Source organism: Pyxicephalus adspersus, chromosome 10 (genome assembly GCF_032062135.1).
Source record: "Pyxicephalus adspersus chromosome 10, UCB_Pads_2.0, whole genome shotgun sequence".
Taxonomy (NCBI): domain Eukaryota; kingdom Metazoa; phylum Chordata; class Amphibia; order Anura; family Pyxicephalidae; genus Pyxicephalus; species Pyxicephalus adspersus.
The window spans coordinates 36,804,909-36,825,887 of record NC_092867.1 but is presented as its reverse complement, the minus strand read 5'-3'; the positions used below and the strand labels follow the sequence as shown (position 1 = coordinate 36,825,887).

The 20,979-nt window shown below is 37.0% G+C and overlaps 1 protein-coding gene and 1 long non-coding RNA gene across 3 annotated transcripts in view; one reads left to right on the top strand and one right to left on the bottom strand.

Moving 5' to 3' along the window:
- LOC140339951 (uncharacterized) overlaps positions 1-763 on the top strand; it is an 82,236-nt gene extending 81,473 nt beyond the window's left edge. Inside the window, exon 3 of the long non-coding RNA XR_011922563.1 lies at positions 463-763. This is a non-coding gene — a long non-coding RNA (uncharacterized lncRNA). The remainder of the gene's footprint in view (positions 1-462) is intronic.
- Positions 1-20,979, bottom strand: part of USP54 (ubiquitin specific peptidase 54) — a 45,544-nt gene that overhangs the window by 16,843 nt on the left and 7,722 nt on the right. Inside the window, exons 2-13 of one of the 2 annotated variants that reach the window (XM_072424876.1) lie at positions 18,843-18,935; positions 12,958-13,092; positions 10,573-10,686; positions 9,490-9,572; positions 8,857-8,962; positions 8,619-8,765; positions 7,219-7,368; positions 5,046-5,214; positions 3,255-3,425; positions 2,387-2,530; positions 1,901-2,281; positions 851-1,085 (exon numbers count right to left, since the gene is read on the bottom strand). In XM_072424876.1, the coding sequence (XP_072280977.1) occupies positions 851-1,085; positions 1,901-2,281; positions 2,387-2,530; positions 3,255-3,425; positions 5,046-5,214; positions 7,219-7,368; positions 8,619-8,765; positions 8,857-8,962; positions 9,490-9,572; positions 10,573-10,686; positions 12,958-13,092; positions 18,843-18,935 (1,928 nt within the window). The remainder of the gene's footprint in view (positions 1-850; positions 1,086-1,900; positions 2,282-2,386; positions 2,531-3,254; positions 3,426-5,045; positions 5,215-7,218; positions 7,369-8,618; positions 8,766-8,856; positions 8,963-9,489; positions 9,573-10,572; positions 10,687-12,957; positions 13,093-18,842; positions 18,936-20,979) is intronic. The other variant, XM_072424877.1, reaches the window with a different exon arrangement.

The window sequence follows — 20,979 nt, the reverse complement described above, 5'->3', positions numbered from 1 at the left end:
TCCATTGTTGGCTGAATCTCATTACTCAAGGTATTTCCTAATGGTGACAACAGTGAACAATGCCTGCCAAAGTGTGGTGAAAAGGCCACTTGCAGTCTTCATAGGAAGCTCATGTAACATCACAGGAATACAATTAGAAGACTGAGGCAAAGCATTTTCATCCTATACCAGATAATGCTTGCACAATAACCCTCATATCACAATCACCGGGTATCTTTTTTTATTATATGACATTTTAGGAATTGGGTTTACATGTATGTTTATATAAAACTGCTTGCACGGTAGTCAGCCCTTTAAAAGAGATTAAACCTCCAAATCTCCATCATGGTAGTATAATGCAAAAAGGAAAACACACCAGCTCAAGTTTTCAGTAAAAAAATACATAGAACAGTTTTATGTGTAATGCTTTGCTTGTTTTTGTTTTATCTAATAAAAAGTAATTCACTACTTTTTTTCTTCCAGCTAAATTGAAGGATCTGAAAAGTGACCTCTGAATGGACCTTGAAAAGGGATAACTACTACAGTAATGCAGAGCCGGTAGTCTCATATATTTTACATTTAAGGTCCACTGGTAGCAGTGAGTTACTGCAATAAATCAAACATTTGATGCACATAAACTTTTCTCTTTTCTGCTTCGCATGGAGTTTATTACCAATTGTATATTGGATTTTATATGCAGTACTAAAATTTTCAATTCTTGTTTCATGTATGTGTAGCTGATACTCTTTCACATGCATTAACAAGAACTAAGACAAACATTCTGTTTATTTGTAGTTATGTGATCTGATCATTTGAGAGAGAAATTATTTTTACTGGAGTTCCTTAGTAAGTTTATCTCCAGATTTCTTACCGAAAAGCACTACAGTTTTCTGATAAAGGTAAGTCCATGCTGACGGGACTATTGCTGTTCCGTTCACTGCTTTCGTAGCCAGACTCCATTCTCTGAATGAGACGAGGCTGCTGGTGATCTCCAAGGTGAGGAGCACCACGTCCCATTCCCCAGTTCCTGTATTTTATGCATGGAAGTTTCTCCTTGGAATCAGAGTTGCCATTCTCTCGTTGTTCACTGACTGAAAATTCCTTAGCTTTTTGCATGAAGGGTAAAGAGAGTACAGACAAAATTAGAATAAGAAAGCATGTTAAAATATAATCACCAATTCATTTCCCAGTCTCCACAAATAGGCCAGATCAAAGCAAAATAGAATAGAAATATAGGGCTAATACAGTGTGAAGTATTTTAAATGGTGTTAAAAAGTCAAATTTCTAAATGAAGGTAACACAAATATGTATCTACTGGTAGGATACCAAAGACAGCAGTTACTAAAACTGTCATGATATCCTCACCTGCCCTAAAGTACCTAGGAGCATTTTGTACTTTCAGCAATAAAACACATAAGGTATTATATATATGTCTCAGTGAAAAACAGCAGGGACTAGTAAATGTATAATGCACTTCATGTTTATCCAGTAAAACATGGCAGAGACAATGGCTTGAGTACAAAATGCAGCCAATCAGATTTAAAATTACTGAGTAAAGCCAAAGAAATAGGAATTCTGGCAGTTCGCTTTGGATTACTGCACGGTGCACAACCTAGTAGAGGTCCATTGCAACTATGTGCATTGGTAACTATGTGCAAGTGGTATTAAATCAGCCTTTATGTGTTATTATACAGCATGCCTGAAATAATTTTGTGCTTTCCTGACATTTTATTTAAAAAAAAACAAAAAAAAAAACGTTATAGACATTAGCAAGGTCAAAAATATCAAGTAGGAAAAATACCACATATACTGTCTGGTTATTGATTACATTTTTTCTGTACAGGGAGTTAGTAAAACAGAGTAAAAAATAGTTTATCTAGTAAAAGCTTTTTAATGTGCAAATTAGCAAAAAGAGGCTTACCAGAGTCTTCTGAAAAGGGACTAAGTGGACTATATGTGGAGTTGATCCTTTTTTCTGACCTGAATATACTGTCCACATTTAACGGCTCCCGTGTAGGACGCCAGGTAGGTCGATACCTATTGGATAAGCCGGACTTTGCCTCATTGCTGGTGTTTTCCAGCTCCCAGTCTCTGGGTTGTCCTGCTAAACTGGAGAGTGGCTTAATCTCTGTCTGATCTACAGCACTTCCAACGTGATGCAAGCTTTGCGTCGCCTGTGATGCCTGTGATGGTCTGTTGTGAATCATATTGCTAACTGTTGCTTTAAAGTCTCTCAGTCTGCTTGAACTGCTGGAAAGTTTTAGCCCAGTTCTTGGAGCCTGCTTCTCCTTCAGAGTTTCACCTAACAAGGCAAAGAGCAAGGAAAATCAGAAAGCAGCATATCACAAAAAAGAAACACAAGAAATGAAAAGAATCAAATGGTAAAGAGTAAGAAGTCTGTTAATACCGCAAATCAGACCTTCACTATGATAACCTGATGACTGTGATTCATCTCCTTTTCTCCGAGGTCGACTGGAACTGCGCTTTCTGTCAGTCAAAGGTCCTTTCCTTGAAAAGTGTCGTTGACTACACTCACTGTCTGTTAGATGTCCTGATCACATAAAAGTACATCATAATACATAAACATAATTACATACTACAATCCTTGGACACAATGAAAAAACAACTCCATTATGGTCGGCACGGAGCACCAATTTTGAAAGGTAATCACTGGCAAATGAAAAGATGTGTTTAGCCGTCAGCCCTACACTATGACCATATGTGTTATTAATATTAAGGCACTTGTACAGTCCTTGCAAATTTCTGTGAAAATTCTTTGGATCCAATGTACCAAACTTTATTGCAGATGTTCTACCTGTGGTTCTTACCATCTTAGGAAATCTGAATCAAGAGAATCACAATTGGAAACAAGTTTTGCTAATATATATTTTATTTTCCAGTTATTATTTAATTTGATCTGATTAATTTTTTTCTCTTTGTGAAGCAAAAGTTTAAAACAAGCTCTCTCCTTAAAGAGGTGTTAAAAAAAAAAACAGGCAGCAAAAGCCTGGCTACACTTTGTTCAAATAGTTGATTGGTGAGGTTCTGTACAAGATGCCCCTGACTTTGAAGAGAGATGAAAAAATGCAGAGGTCACTTTATCTCTGAACATATAAATTATGTTTTATCTCTGCTAAATACACACGGCATTTCATATTGTTTCATTCATTTCCACAGCACCTGTTACAGGTAATGTATACCTTCTAAAATGTCCATTAATCATGGTGAGATTACAAAGATAATTGTACAACATTTTTTTAGTACAAGTCACATACCTGTATCTCTGCTACTCTGTGAAGCTGCATCGTTCTCAAGATTGTAGATGACGGTGCCTTGTGAATCAGAGGAGAAATGGCTCACCACAGACTCGTGATGTGAGTGTTTATAGTGACAGCTATCTGTGGAGGAGTCTGTCCTTGTATCACTGGAGATAGATGGCTCCCTGCCTGATGGACAATACAGAGATTACAGCAATTAGGAGAAATGATAGATTTCAACATATCTTAGGTTAAGTTCAGAATAAAGCTACCAACAGCTACAATTGGTTGATTTAAAAAAATAGGAAATCTGATTAGATGATTTGGTCATGAGCACAGATGAGCCAAGACATGCTTTAGATTGTCCAACTCCTAAAAGTACATGTTGAAATTTGAAGCATCAAAAGGTCTATATTTATTATCTAAATCCTAAATCAAATTTAGAAATCACAAAAGAGTACCAATATTAAAGCAGACCTACGTTTAAAAAAAAAAGGTAAAAATAGTAACAGAAATACTAAGATACTAATAGGCTCCCTCTAGTGGCTGGTCACAATATCAAATCTAAATATTGGTTGTTTGGTCACTACTTGGGGAACTTGAAGCCAACCATTTTTTTGTACACTTCTACATCTATTTTGCAGCAAACCTAAAATTATACCATTAACTTACTCCTTACTCTTAATTTTAATGCCTGTTATATCCCACAAATACAGATGTGATTAAAAAAAACCCACAAAAGGAACATGCCATGGGTAAAAGTTCCAGGATGTGATGTGGATATCACAGTATTTTAAAATTACTTCTCTGCTATATTATCCTCACTACCATCCAAACCCATGCTGCTGCTTTGCCATAACTGACTCCCTCCTAAGCCCTACTCCTTCTCTCCCCAAAGCATAGCCACCTACTTTAAAGATAAAATCATAAAAAATGTCTCCGTTCACCATAATATTTCAACCCCATCTACCTGTAAATCCTCCCTTAACCACTTTAAGACCTGTTAGTTTAAATGAGGTTACCTCTCTTTACCACTCCTACACCCTGGGCCCTGCACTGTCTAATTTGTTCAACCTTCCCCTCTCCACTGGTATCTTTCTCTGTATTCAAACAAGCAATTGTCCTCCCAAAAAAATGCTTCATAGCACAAACTACCCACATGCCTGGTCTATAGAAGACTAACCAACTATCTGAACTCCCTACTCTACCCACATCTAGGACCTTTCTTTTAACGATAACTCTTCTTCTCCCACTCTCCTTCCTGTCAATATTCCCCAAGGGTCAGTCTTTAGACCTGTCATTTTCTCTTTGTACAGCTCCTCATTTTGGCAATCATATATCATCAAATACATAAATCCATCTGTTCACCTCTGACTTGTCTGCTCTGCCCGGTATAAATAAGTTATGAGGGTTTGTCATCTGCAACCCCTAGTTTTTGTACAGGGATGCATAGTATGTTGGCACTTTATAAATAAAATTTAATATCAACGATAATAATGAGGATATTAAAGTGTACAAATGCCAAGACATAATTAAGCATGCCATAACTGTGCTGATATTTCAGGTTGTTCTCTAAACATCAAGGGGAGGAACCAAGGTAAAAAAAAAAAAAAAAAAAAACTTGTTAAATAGTTAAAGATCACACTCATTCTTAATACTGGGTTACAAATACAATACAAAATAAAATAACAAAGCTTGATTCATACAACAAAAGCTCAACTCATAAGAACATGTTTAAGCAATGATTAGCCCAAGATCATTCCCTTTAAGTAGTTCTGGGTTACTATGCTATATTCAGTAAACACATACCTGAATCCTCACTGTCATAACAAGTTCTACTGTATTGTCGCAGATCCATCTGAGATAACATATCTGGTACAGAGACTGGTGTTCCCCTGGGATCAGCATATAGAAGCAGTAGTGGTTGGTAGTGACCTTTAATACACTTTGTCACCACGTCTTTCCATTTCGGACCAATCTATAAAGCAGAAAAGCAAAAGCGACATGATAAAAATATTCATTTATTTTAGTTTGGTTTAGCTGGCATTACTTCTGGAACAGTGGGTCTGATTTAAAAAAGCTCTCCAAGGCTGGAGAGGATACACTTTCATCAGTGAAGCTGGGTGATCCAGCAAAGTTAGAATGGATCTGCTCCAGGATTCAAAACAGCATATCAGCACCAACACTTCATACCAACTTTCAAGCTTGGTGGTGGAGGAGTGATGATCTGGGCCCGGGTATTGCTGATAAAGTTGGTTGGATGAGCTATAGTACTTTAGTTTTTTTTACTAAATGTTTTCATCAGTTTACTTTTATTTTTGTTCAGTAAATAATGAAAGGGTGTAATTTGTTGTGTATTGTTTTACACCTAAGTTTGAACTTTGAGTTTTAGAACCTGCTAAAGACCAGATGATTTTAATTGGAGAAGATAGAAGCAGTACAAAATTTCCTCATTCTCCACTATCTTGTCATTAGTATTATAATAGCTAATTATAGTATAAGTACCATTAAACAGTTTACATCTGAAATCTTTAGATTAACATTCCTTAGCATGATGCACTGTGCCAAGAAAAGGTTAACCAACATTCCATTATGGGACTAAAAGTCAGCAGTAGGTTTGGCCTTCTGAGACAACGTTGTCACTTTAATATGATGATTTGTGGCATATGTTCAAAACCATTCAACGGCACTCAGCGCAGGTTGAGTTTGAGTTTGCTTAAAATGAAACCTGCAGATTCTATGCCCAGGTAGAAAAGGCACCCAAGAAAGAAATATGGTTTTAAATAGCTGCAACACACTGACACACACAATATTTAAATGTGATAATCCCGTTACAATGTTACTCCTGAAGAAGCAGAGTTAAATCTGTGAAATGTGTTGAGAAAGTGGAAGCTGTGAAGGGAGTATACTGAAATGATTCTATTGTGGAATATTTTCTATAATATTATAACTATAATTTTTCTTTTTTTTATATTTTGTCTATAAAGATTTTAAATCATAATAAATAAAATATAAAGATATTATTGATAAAGTGGTGTTGAATGGTATTGAATATATGCCTAGAAAATCCTCATGAAAGTAATGTTTTTGTGTAACATTGTTAACCACAGATCAGGTCAGCAGAACCCTTTTTAACCAACCGACCGTTAAACCCGACCTTGATTCGGGTTTATCGATTTTGCAAAAATCGATAAACCTGAACTTTTCTCACTATTTAAATCCCCTCACTTACCTGGTCCCCGCTGCGATGATCCGTTCTGTTCCAGCGTCCATCGCTAAAAAAAAATACTCACCTTCTCCCCGCAGCTCCTCCGGACACGTCTTCTGTCTTCTTTCTTCATCCGGCGAGTGCAGTGACGATCTCCGGGGTTTCCCAGTGACGTCGCTGCATGCGTCGGTGCAGGCGGGAAATTCAAAATCCTGTTTGGTCATTATGATAGTCAGCCATGGTGATCACATGGGTTTGTTTACAAAGCACACTTGTCAGTTCAAGGAAAATTCCATCTCTAGGCATACAAAACATGTATCTCTATGCATAAAAAAACTTAACTGATGCACATCAATGTAGCAAAATTTTGTCTGGGAATCCAGATTTTTTACATAAAAAAGGTAATGTTAAATCTGTACACAGTACTGTCAGTAAAGAAACATATGTTTGCTTCACCATGTCTGACATACCCAGCATTGCTAACATTTTTTTATTCTTAATAAAAACTGTAGTGCACAAAGACCTAAACTAACATTTATCCCTTAACACTTATGGTTGGGCAACAACCAATAGGAGACATAATTGAATAATGTGGTTCATGTTTTAACACTGCACAGTAAACAGAATCCTTGCTCCCTTCAATTCTTGAAGAATTCCGAACGGACTATACATATTTGTACTGTAATTCTCATACAGAAAAGGCTTCTATCACTAGGCAAAAACAGATTTTGAGATAAGAAAGAATATATTTTAAAAGGTAGATCGGTATTTTACCTCTTTTACATGGGCATCATCAAAATACATCCATTTGCGAATTTTGGTTTGAAAAAAGAATGTAGAGTAATGTTTTCCATAGTAGCAGATCATTCCTACGAGATACAGCTCAGAATGTTTCGCTCGGTCATCTGTAACCCTATAAAATAACTGGGGGAGAAAAATGAAATCTTTATGAATCACTTCCTTGGGCTTGCCGAGAACAATTATGTGTAGTGAAATAATATTCCCTATAATAAAGCTCAATGCCAGGCAAGCAGCATGCCTGTGTGTACAGTAAAAGAGCAGCAGATTACTGATGAGTTCATCCCTTTGCTCTCTCTAGTACCTAAGCCCCTTCTCCCAGTTTTAGTGCTATTGTACAAGGAAGTGAGAGACTGAAATCAAAGTAATTCACATACTTGCAAAACATAAATAGAATTTATGTAGTCAATAAAAGAATTAATAGTATATCTGCCTGGAGTTCATTTATAATGCCTCCCCTAATACTTGGTCCTGCCTTAATAAAAGTACTTCTAAGTCTTTCCCCCTAGTTCATTCAGAGTAAACAGCATTCTAGTGAGAAAATATATCTGGAAGAAGTTTAAATTCTTTATTTTCCTAGATAAATTAAGGTCAAAGCATGAGTTGCATATGGGTATCACTGGGTAGCATTAAAGAGAACCTATGCATATTGCAAGGAAAGATAAAAAAAAAAAAGCAAAAATAATAAAATAAAAAGGAAACCACTCTTTTGATTTTCAGGACCTGAACAGATTGGCATTTCTTGCCACTATAGGTCACAGAAGCTTGGCAGTGACCCTCACGCACCGTTTTCACCACACTGCTACAGTACCACAACTTATCTTTTGCCTATTTATGGAGAAGTGAGTGTAATGGCAATGTATTTGGTAAATGTCAGATGTCCCTTAGTGTTGTCATAACTCGACAACTGATCCATAGAGACTGCTATGAGCATAAACTTATTGTGCATGAGGTAGTTAAAACTGCTACTTTTGCACATAGCAACCAAATTTCTATCAACAAATGTAATGAGAATTTTAGCTCCCAATAATAAAGGCTAAAACCACCTTTGTTCCAGGTTTCATAAATCATTTTACTTGCTTCTAGTTAGGTGTTGTGCTAATGTAACTCTTCTAACTCAGCAGCCCAATATAAATATTTGTTCATACTCCCTGCTCATTTGTGTGTGTGATGGGCTGAACAATGGGAAATGAGGTCTCAGCACATAGGCACAACAAATTCTTGGAATCCTGAAACCATTTAGGTTCTTTTCAGCAGAAGCATGGGTTTCGTGGTATACACAGTGCACTTCCTCCAAGTACGTAAAAAGTGGATAAAAATCAAAGCTATGTATTGGTCTGTAAAAGCTGTACTTAAGAAAAAAACAAGAAACCTACATCACCAAGCTTTAGGCAGGTTCCAAGGCTGTGTATAACATCTTCAGCTAAATCGGAGTGATCGGAGTCCCACACCAATCCTATGGTGATGATCTGAGGGGCGTTCATGAGCACACGGCGGATTTTGATTTGCTCACCACAGCTGCTCTGTAAATGTAAAAATGTTGCATCTCAGTAAACACAAAGTAAAAGAAATGTGTATTTGTGTGTGGTAGATGTTTTCTGACTGGTTACTCACTGGGCAGTTCCTCAGGTCTCCCATTGTACTAGCTTTCTGTAACAATTCACCAAACATGTCAGGCGTCGGCTTTTCTCTTCTTTCCAACATAAATATTGCCTGGTTGCTATGTTAACAACAAAATAAACAAATCAGTTAAGTATTCATTCATAAAAACTTCATAACAGAGTCACAAATGATAAAGCCGTCTCATTGGCTAATAAAGCTGGATGTTAACATATTTTGTTGCCACTACACCTGTGACTAATAAGTTATTTTTAAAGTATGAATTTAATTTACCTGCAGCAGATTTTTTTTTAAAAGTGCTAAAAAATAAAAAAAATTGTCACTTCAGATAATCAAATATCTCTACATGTGCCTTTGACTTTGACGTGTTGCACATAATTCTGCATAGGGGTAGTTTTCAAAAAGAACAAAATGCACAACAAAATGTGGCATATAATGTATCTTATGGCATATAATAATATGCTAAAAGAACTGTCATTCAGCTTACAAAGACAACACAACCATGTAAATTCTCCATGACATTCAGATAGAGTTGCATGACTTATATAGTAAAGCATTTTTATCCAATAAAACTATATCTTACTATATAAAGGTTATATACAATATAACTATATTGCTTCATCTTACCAAAGTGAAGTAGTAGAGATATAATGCACCATCTGAATAAAAGGCAATGGATCTGATGTGGCACCACATCTAGTACAGACACACTGTAAAAACAAACTCACGTTATACAAGAGTAATTTATCTTTTAGGTTGGTTAATCCTGCATATAACTGTTCAAGTTACACTGCTCATACATAGATGGTTATAGGAGCTCATCCAGTGAAGACAATAAAAAGAACAAAAAAACCCACTAGTGCCGCTTTAGATTAGACCTATACCTACACTTATCTCTGCAATGCTGGGACCCCACTAACACTCCCCACCATTTCTGATTTTACTGATATGCAACATGTTACCAAACAAGGGACAGTTTCCTTTTCACCAAGGAAAATACGAATAATCAATTGTTTGCAACAGACAACACTTCCAGCTGTCACAACCAATGCTCTATGTGGACCTTGAAACTTATGCAGCAGGTTCTCAATGCGCTATCAGCTAAATGTGCTTCCTGCAGAGTTGGAATACGCCTTTACTGAAGAAGTGGCCAGTTGTCAAACAAAAACTGCCTTTTAAATATCTGATAGTTCATGGAATTATCTTACCTTTCAATGTGGTCTGTTTCTTTGTGGGTGCCTATGCTAACTTATTGAGGACATTTGCCTCCACTTCCTTTGTCAGCACAACAGCACCAAGGTTCTGGAATCCCCTCTAGCATTAAACGTGACCTGGTCCAGATAAAAGCCTGTATGGGTACAGGTATATTCCCTACAAGCTTTACCTCATGGTTGCAAATTCAATTTGTTCTCCAGTGGCAGATATAAGTAAAGAAAACCCCTCAATATATTTTAAGTTTGATTGTCTACTTGCTTATTTACTATTTCACCCATATATCGGTCTCTTTTTTTTTTTTTTGGCCGAGCCCTTTCACATAGTAGTTATTGAAAAGAATGCACTGTTACATTGGTCTGCACAGTACCAGTGGAGGAGAAACCCTAATTGAGAAACATTTTTACTCCTTTGGAAAGACATACCCGAACAAAGTTTGCACACACCAGTTTAACTCCCATAATGTGCCGTAATTAACATTGAAAAAATTAACCATACCTGTTCAAAAAGTGTCATCGCAAACTTCTGATGAGAAATACAGTGCTGAGCAGTGCAGATATCTTCTTTGGACTCATCTGCTATGTGAATGTGGAGGCGGATTAGAAGATTTTCCTGTACACAGAAATGTATGTTACAAAATTTTGCAGGCACACTGCCACCTGAAGAAGTCAACACAAATATGACAACTGTGTAGGCTTCACCACAACCTATAATTGTCTAACGAGTGATATTACATTGCTAGCTTACTGCTGTAATTCTAAAGAAGATCCAAAAAGATGGGGGGCTAAAATGACCTTTCCCTGACAGTCTTCACTGCAGGGGTCTACAGCAGCAATATTGCAAATTGTTGGTGTGCCATCATCATTGGTAGGTGTCCTGGATAACATGAATAAACTACTGTAGTTGGCAATTTTGTAGTTTGTTTCAAACTGGGATTATACCTGGGATTTATGGAGCCCAATAGCAAAATTAGGTGGTCCATAACCCTCTATTTTTGACACCTGGCAACAATGGTTAGTTGGACCAAAAGATCTGAAGGCAATAAAATGTATGTACAGGTAAGGGATTGGAAATGAGTAACTAATGAGAGCTTAGAATCAAGGTAATATCAGTCTTTGTTATATTACACACTGATTTGCTATTTCTTAATTTGTATACTAGCACATTTAATTTGTATGTAGAGTATAACTCCACTGTATCTTCACCTTTTGATTTTGTACTTTGCCAAGTTTCCTGCCCATCTGTCATTCGTCACTAGAAGCTTCAAAATGTTTACAACTACATATGTTTTTGCAAGTCCTTTTGCTTAGGGATTGTTAAAAAGTAAAAAGTAAGATCACCCCGAACCTATGTTTACCATGTCTGACAGGTGGCTCACTCCTTGGTTGTACAAGTTTTGTACAGAGAGGGGAAGGGTTCAACTTGCGTTATTTTTTTTGTTAATGTTGCTGTGGTGATTTCTACTTGCAGCAAAAAAACTCTTGTCACTGGAAGATGTGTTAAACAAATGTCTCCAACAAAAGCACAACAGCAAATCAAATTCAGTTTTTGTACAAAAAATACTAGTCTGTTCCTCTCCTCAGTTCCAGTAAAAATAATTATCCCGTAAAAACTAAAGGAAGGAAAATCCTTCTAGCAGGGCAACATAAAGTTCATCCCTCAAACCCTAACCTTTGCTAACCTATTCATAAAACGATTCAGGCAGGAAAGAACAAGATTCCTTACAAAGTCTGTAATACCAAAACAAAGGGAACAGACAACTGAACTCCTAGTACACTCATGTGTCACCTATAAAACCGTATATAGTTAATTAACAAAGCAATAGCAGGAAATGAATGATGTCACAAAAAAAATCCCCAGAAACAAGGCGAGCGTTGCCATATATGCATACGCAAGTAACCGGAAATTCTCTTCCATGGACTGTGATACAGAGGCCTTAAGTTATACTTTTAGTATTAAAAAGCCTCCTAGGGTTTTAGAGTGAGCGTAGAAAAATAAATGTACTATACCATCATTGCTATAAATATTAAAATATACCTTTAACTTGCTCATAATATGCCAGAATTTATAATATAATCCAAAATGAAGGTAATAGGTTAAAGAATCCTGTAATACAAATATCACTACAAAATGCTGGCTCCAGAATGAGGCCAGACTAATTAGGAAATGTAAAACCTAAAACTAAACTAAAACTGGTGATTAGACGGCCCATTTACTACTTTCAAATTATATCTTGCCAACTATAGCCTGCATCTATTCTTACTTCTTAAAGTTGATTTCTTACTTTTTGACAAAGTGTGGAAAGCCCCGCCAGGATTCATTTTAATGTATGTCCCCAATAGAGAGTTTGCCCTAACTTTCTGTGCCAGGGAAGTCATAGTAAATATGCCCAATGTGAAGGAAAATGCCACCTTTGACTGTTCTAAGCCGCACCAATAACTATATTAGGAGTTTCCCCTCTATTCCTATTATAAAGACAATAATTAGGGTTAGGGGGAATCTCCCTAACAGGGACAAAGTAAACCCTGAAAGAGCTACTAACACTTCCGCTTGTGGATAAAATGACAAGATTAGGCAAAAGGACTAGTCACAGTATTGACTGTATACTCAGATTCAGATTCCTCCACACCAAGAAAAGTGAACAATGAAGTGGTAACAACTCTCATTCCAAATGTTGTGAGGTTGCCAGTCAGAGGGAAAATTGTATCTCTAGATGGTATCTCTATTAGCATGCCTTACCTTTTGAAATGCAGACACACCTTAAGTTTACTCCTTATTTAGAGCTCAAAAGTTGCCTATGTGTGAATAAATAATGTAAACAGTATCCTGGTATTTGTACCAATATTTTTAGGGTTCCAAAGTAGGACAAATGCCTTTACTTACAAAGCATTCTGCTGCATCATCCATAATACCCAGCTGAAAACGCTGTTCATCTTTAAACGTTTTGGCAAGGGCACTGCGCAGAGCATCTGACGGTAGTACCTTCTCACTGCTGCACTGGAATTGGTTGAATATTCCCTGAAAAACAGAAATGAGCCACCACATTAAAGAACCAATTGTGATGTTTGGTGGACAGAACAGAATAGACAACACTAGACTGGTAAAGCAAAAAGCCATGTTTATATTTAACTTGGCCTGCCTATGCCTCTAGATATAATGATCACTTTGACAAGTGGATTTCTCTGAAGGTGAAATGTTTTTATTTTATTTTTCTTTTTTTTAATAAAATGCTCCAACTGAACAGCTGTTTGTGACTACATTAAAGATAGACATAACTGCAAGTTTACAAAGCAACAATTCAAGAAACAGAAACCTTTTTCTATTAACACAAAAGTATGCAAAGAAAAACAGTACTAACACATTTATATCTGTCCTAGAATAAAAGCAAACACATTGTAGAGTGTTATCAAACACTTCAGTAAAAAAATGCATGTGATGAAATTATCTACTTCAGTGCTTAACCCAGAAATTTTTTTAAGCCAAGTGGGAAGAAATTGTAGGCGGGTAGAAGCCCATGAATTGTGACCCAACTCTTCAGTAACCACCCACAAAAACAGCCGGGTGGTTGCTGAAAAGCGCTGGGTGGTGCACCCAGCTAAAATGGGCTGGGGAGAACACTGTACTTGGATATAAAAGCTTTGGGATACTGTTCTCCTATATAAAGGAAGCATTGGATATTGATCCTGAAATGCATTTTTTGCAAGGTGCAATAAAGAACAAAAAGCAAAAAAAGTGAGATGCAAGATGTCAACTAACATCAGATAAATTAATAAGCCATCCAAAACTGATAACTAATTTAAGTAAACTTCCTGGCAAGCAAAATGACCTGCATGGATTCAGATGGTAAGAGGTCACAGACAACAGGTCCCCCTATTCTAAGCTGGGGCTACCTGTTCCCAGCCACCTTGCTTTTGCATCATCAATTGTGAGCCTATTTCTAAATATGAGTTCAAGTATTTTGGTTCAATGTCTGTTTCTCCAGGGGTTGGCAGGCATAACATCTGTATTAATCTATAACATTATTTTATAAAATGTGTTATCATATAACACATTTTACATCACTAATGACAGGTAAGGGTCAGACAGGGAACTTCAAAATTATGGGGCCTATTGAAACCGCCTAACTTGCTTTACCCCTGAGTGTTACATATTTATTTTGGGATGCTCTAGGACTGCTATGGAAGGCTTGCCCAGTCCTGGCACATTATGATGCTCTCTCTTTAGAGCTGTGTCCCTTTTTCAGAGCACAAGTTATGTTTACAATGTTAGAATAATTAGCATTTACATACAGGAATCTTCCTTGATAAAAACATAGAAGTTAGCATAATAAAATTGAATGAACCAAGGTCCTGGGAAAGCTCAAAGTTGTACATGGTGATCAGGTAAGACTAAAAGGTTTCTTTTTAAAATATGTTTTTCGGTTATTTGGCAACTCTTCTCAACTCATTCAAATTGTTTGGTAATTGAGTTTGGCCCAGAAGAGGCTGGCATTTGGAGAACAAGGTACCTCTGTTAAAAGAACAAATAGGCACTTGATTCCTATACCCGACTGAATAAGCGCACAGAGACAAATACCGACACTGTCAGAGATGTCTTCTGAAACCCGGGTATCAAACAGACATCTGTTGCCAGGATTTCATATTTTTATCTTGTGTGTAATAACCCTATAATCCTTCACACAAAAAAAAAAAAAACCCAAAACACACACAATTGTTCTCTTTTTAGTTCAATTCATTTTTGAAGCAAAAATGTTTGCCCATCATTAGTTTTGTGGTTACCATTCTCACCTTACAACTCAGAATTCCAGCAGGGCCAATAACTGCATAGAGGTAGGATGTTTTGTCCAAGATGTAGTTTCTACAAAAGGGAAATGTGGGAGTGATGTTGGACACAGTTGCCCAAGCCCAACAAAAAAATCGGGCCGAGATGCAACGGACATAAAAGTCTATCTTCTACCACAGTCTACCAAAATCTACCACAGTTAACTGTGAAGAGAGTATTTCCGTGATGTACTGGGAGTAGGAGATAAACTTCTAATTCATTGTTTCTGAACCTTTTTAAAATGGGGGAACCCCCTGAAATAACTTTCAGGTCTTCCATGAACCCCTTCTAATTACTATCTCAACAGCTTACAGTATATTAGCTTGGTGGTTAGGGGCAAGAATGCCTCATACATTGCTGGCCAGAGGGAAAAATGTCACCCTTACATATAGCCAAAAAGATCTTTGGGGTCAGTTAAACTGACCTAAGTGTCACAAACTGCTCATTGTCAAAGAACCCCATGGAAACCTCCGGAGGAACTCTAGGGATCCACAGAACAAAGGCTGAGGAACACTGTTCTAATTGCTATGTAAACAAACCAGGACAATTTTGCCTTATAGATCAACTGACTGGAAACAACAAGAAAGTAAGAAATGGACTAGCTGTACATTGTGGTGAATTCTAGCACTTCTGAAATGGGGGAGAAGGTTGTATTTTTAAAACAGATTACAATATTTGGGGACAAAGGCAGCTAGGATAACTATAAGGTAATAAGGAATTGTTTTTTATATTATTTTATGGCAGATTCTATTTTGGCTCTAAATTCCTCTTGAATAAGTGTAAAGGCATTAAATAACAGCGCAGCAGTTTTACTACAGCTGGCAATAACTTTAAAGAGCATTCACATATCTACATACACTCACATACCCTGACAGGCTATGGGAATATTTTAATTTGCTTCTCACGTTCCTTATATAAATGCTTAGGGTAGGTGTAAAAATAAACGCACATGTTCCAAAAAAAAAAAAAATGTCTATTAGCTGGGTCATGTATCCTAAAAGTAGAAATACAGTTTTGCTAACAGTTATAATCCCTTTGTGTTTATAAATTGTAGCAGTTAGCAACATTTTACAATGTGTCTGTGCATGCAAATAAATCTTTTTAATAGGAACAGCATTTAGCTCAGGCTAGAAACATTCATTTAGAAAATGAGTGGGTACACATCATGCCTTCTTTCAGTTAGACTATTGTTTAAGATCTTACGAACACCGCCTGGATTAGACTGTCTCCTAATTAACACAAAGCAAAGGGGCCAAAATGAGAGACTTTTCCCTCATGTCTGCCAACTCAAATTCACCTTTGAACTTTGCCATGTAGGGTGACAACAAACAACAATCACAAATATTCCTTTGCTTAGATTAGGGGATTATAGAAATAGGATTAAACTAATATATGTTTAATAAACAGTATTTACATAAAATCAACATATTTCATAGTGCTGTTGTTGATTTTGTGTCCACCAACCTATACAGAGAGAATCACAGCCCGACCAGTTCCTTTCATGCAGGGATTCTTTCTCCTGCATCTCGTAGAACTTTCTAGCCATACTTATCACCAATGTCTCCTCATCAGATAGCTTGATCCGGCTAATCTGGCATCAGGCAAGGTAACCCATACTGGCCCAATGGTTTTCCCAAATGAATGAAATAATGTTAATTGAAGAACTTAAGGCCTATAGAAGAACAATTTAGAGGCTGCTGGTGCCACTGGTTGATATTTTGATTCTTCCAGGAGTCATCAGAGGCCCCATACTCTGCCACTGTTTCTGCACTGCCCTATCCTCTTCCCCCTTTTTTTTTCTTTTCTGTTATTTTATTCCTTTTACCCTTCTAAGAATGAGATGCTCTTTGCAGTATTATACTATGAACGGAGACTTGTGATGAACCCCAGGGTGTGTCAATGACAGTTTGGTCTCACAGGAAAGGAGCTGAATGTCTCTGGCCCTCACCAGTAGTGGTGCAGGACCTCAGAGCAAAGGGTCCCTGAGGTTGACAACCTGGGCTATGTAGTGTATTTTGGGACAGCTTTTGTACATAAGGCTTCAGCCACAGTTGCAAATAAGCTAAGTGATGTCAGACAAAGAAGAAGTATCTGGTAAAGTTTTAAAGATAGATCACTGAGGTTAAAACCAGTACTTTTTGGGGGAGAATTGGGGCAGATTTTTCCAGAAAATATATTTTAAACACAAGGTTATATATTTCAGCTACAATCCAGGATCAAAAGAGTGTCACAGCTTATGTGAATGTGCTTTAATGATGTACAGATTGAAAAATAGAATTGTATTAATGTGTCATTCAGTATCTCAACAAGCCACGACAAGCTTCCATTCTCTGACAGCCATCTTCTCTATTTGTTTTATATGCTAGAATCTAGCTGAGCCACATTGTCTGCATGCTAGTTTAATTATGAAATATTTTAAATATACTTCTGTTTGCATTCATTTATAATTACAGAGAAGAGTAGTTGCTATTAAATAGTTGTGTTGAGGCCATGACCAGGATTCAAAGAAAACATTTCTTCCCAAGAGCTTCTGTTTTAAGACCATCCCACTTGTTATAACAATTCTAAGAACTGCTTTTCCATTCATTGTTGAAATCCGTTCCATCAGCTGACCTCATTAATGCTTGTGCTACATGATGAATTCACTCAGAAGGCAAATTGATGAAAATAAGTAGGTCAGTGTCTGGCAATGCCATTTCTTCACTGGACTTACTTTGTACATCTGGAGGAATTAAAACGTTAACTCCAGCCCTTGTCTAAACCAACAAAAAAAATATCTACTCAACACAGCTGTCAATGTTTAAAGTGTTTCCTGTTTTAAAAGTAAGCAATGAACACAACACCTGGTAGTTTGCTTTCTCCCATTGTTTCCAATTGGGTCATTCTTTCATCAGATCTTTCTTAATTTCTTTTCCTCCAAAAAACATACTGATCTGCTTTGGAGTGTTGCATTAACTGTGTTATGCCATATGCTGATGTGTGTGGAATTAAGGCATTAGATTTTAATCAAAGGGGTTGCCAACACATCAGAAAAGACAAGTGTGCCACAACATACAGTAGTGGGTTACAAAGCACTGAAATTTTAGTGCCAGTGCTCAACCCAGAATTTTTTTAAGCTGGGTGGGAAGAAATTTTAGGCGGGTGGGAGCCCGTGAATTGTGACCCAACTTATCAGTAACCACGCAAAAACAGCGGAGTGGTTGCTGAAAAGTGCCGGGTGCTGCACCCAGCTAAAAGGGGCTGGGGAGAATACTGAGTGCCATCAAAACTGAGCGCCATCGAGAAGTGTTACTGTATGGAATGTTCATTACGGCACCACACCCAGGATCTAAAAGAAGATTCCTTTATCTTTAATAGACCTCACCAAACCCTGCATACAGCAATCATTTGAATGACCAGACCATCAGATACACATAAAGGCTGAACAACCAAACAAAAACACACTCCATAATTATAGTCACAAACTGAGTCCATTTTATCAAAATGTTTAAAAAAACAAACACTGAAAACCTTTCAAAAGAAAGAAAACATTAGGAATTAAGTAATGAAATTGTGTATGACAGGAATAACCACTGAACATCTCTTAAGTAGAAAGCCAACAAAAAAGCAGTGCAGTGTTTTGAAAGAAAACATGCTCTTGGTTATCCTTGGAGCATAATTACATGACTGTTTACTGTCCTCGTCATGTACTTTTTGACTGACCACAGAGGTTTAAAGAAACTACAAAATGTCATACCCACTTTTATTCATGACCCAGGGTTTGTGCTGCACAGGTCCCTGGTTGCACAAATTCTAAACTCTCAATAAAGTGATAAAGATCATTCTTACCACTCCTCAGTTATTCCTACAGAAAGTCTCTTGTCAATTACTTACACTTATTGGAAAGAGTGTATATATTTATAAGTAGATAACTGACCACAGTGATGTAATTCATTATAATAACATACCTTAAGAGCACAGAATATACAGGAATCCCCCATACACTTGTGTGTAGTCAGCTGCCGGAAGCTACGGCGGAAAATGTCAAGATGCCACAAAACCTGCAGAAGTTACAAAAAAAAAAAAAAGATTTGTTAAAAAGGTCAGTAATTGATACAAGGAACATATGGCTTAAAATGCCTGAAACAATGATTTGTATTACAAACAGTCCGCTTATCACTAATATTCTCTTATCTACATGCATATGTAATTATTGCTAGGAAAAAACCCACGTTCTAGTTTCAGATGCTTTCAATAAATGTAAATAGAGTGAACTATGGATATTCCAGTATTACCATATTTACTTAACAAGCAGTAAGATTATCAATAAAAGTACTCACTGACCTCTGTAGCTGCACACACTATGGAATAATTTAAAGCAAAGAAAAAGCATCAGTAAAACATTCTCTGCTCCTGATATATGTTTACCTTAGAGATTGAAAGGCTGACATTGCATTGCATGACAAAGACCCAACTGAACACCAGTGGCTAATGTCAATAACCTTTCTGGTTTTGTTGTTACAGAGGAACTCCACTCTAAACCAAAAACTCCTATAACTCCTTATAGCTAACTAATTAAAATCTAAAAATATAATCTAATTTACAAAAGTGCTTCAGTTTCTGAAGGAGTGAGGCTTGTAAAGGCACTAAATACCCAATTTTCAAGAAACCATGCTGTAATTTTTCACAGAACCCCCATTACTACCACCATAGATGTCTGTATGATGCTTAAGAGGAGGAGTGGTTCTAAACCATTTTTATATGTGCATCAAAGCACACGAGGCATTTTTGTTTTTGGAGTTGTACCAATATTGTACTAGGACTATATGTACTATATAAAATTAAAGGTTGTGTTTGTGGGAGTTTATCAACAGGCAAACCCTTAGGTGGTTCTATAAGGAAACAATGGAAAGTAGGGTTCTGTTGCATATGCACGAGGAAGGTGGCATTCTTCTACATTAAACTGGCTACTTTCAACCAGAAGCCCTGCTAAGCTGATAAAACGTAAAATGGCAGTCAATATAAATAAAATAAGCTGTCCTCAAGGTATATATGTTAATATTTTCTGAACCTTAAATGTAAATTTGTGAATGGTATTCATTGTTTTTTTACCTTTTAGTTTTTATTGCCCCTCAACAATTCAGATTTCCTTAAACAATAAAGTAGCATGTATGTATATTAAAAGAACTCAAATATAGCATAGTTGTAGCAAGCCACTCCAAATATTTTGCTTGGGATAAGGCAAACAGTACAACTGAGTAGCATTCCTAGGTGAGTGTATTCCCACGAGCTGGAACAATATTGTGTTATTACAGGGAGTACTTTGGGAACGGCTCGTCTCTAAGAAACTTGCCTTTCTCCAAGGATACTATGCAAGTAAGAAAATATTCATTAGCATAGCGAGTCAAACTTCTAGCCATGCCCAATCTTCAGCTCAAAGCTATGCAAATAGAAATAACATCACGGAAATTCTCATTAATGCCTTAGTCATAAGACCATGACGGGAACACCCTGTTCTGACTGCTTGGAGCAAATTATATTAGGTTATTAAAATAGCAGTCTTGTTAAGAATTAATACTGTAACCTGACACATCCCACTGACTTCAAATGCTTTTGTGGTGAATAAGAAAAAATCTATTCAAATTATAGTAAAAGTTACACCATATAAGTTGAACTTGTGGTTGAAATGTGTGTAACCCAAATGAATGTTGTAGGCAGAGTTGTATGTAAGTTTAGGATATCTTTAGTTAGTGACCTCCCTCTTTTATTGAAAAAATTGCAATGTACTCAACAATCCATACTACATTTTCAGAACTTTCCCAGGCAGATTAATACCCCTCAAGATTGGGGGATCACATGCCACTCATACTCATATGCCCCTTTTCATTGCTCCAAAGATATAGATAATAACTCTATGTCGGACCAGAACCTATGAGTGTCTAAAGCTGCGTACACACTTCCAATTTTTGTCGTTGGAAAGGATCTTTCATGATCCTTTCCAACGACAAGGGAGTGCACGATGCATGCATACAGCACCGTTCATGCTCTATGGAGAGGGGAGGGGGAGAGCGACGGAGCGGCACCCTGCTGCGCGCTCTCCCCTTC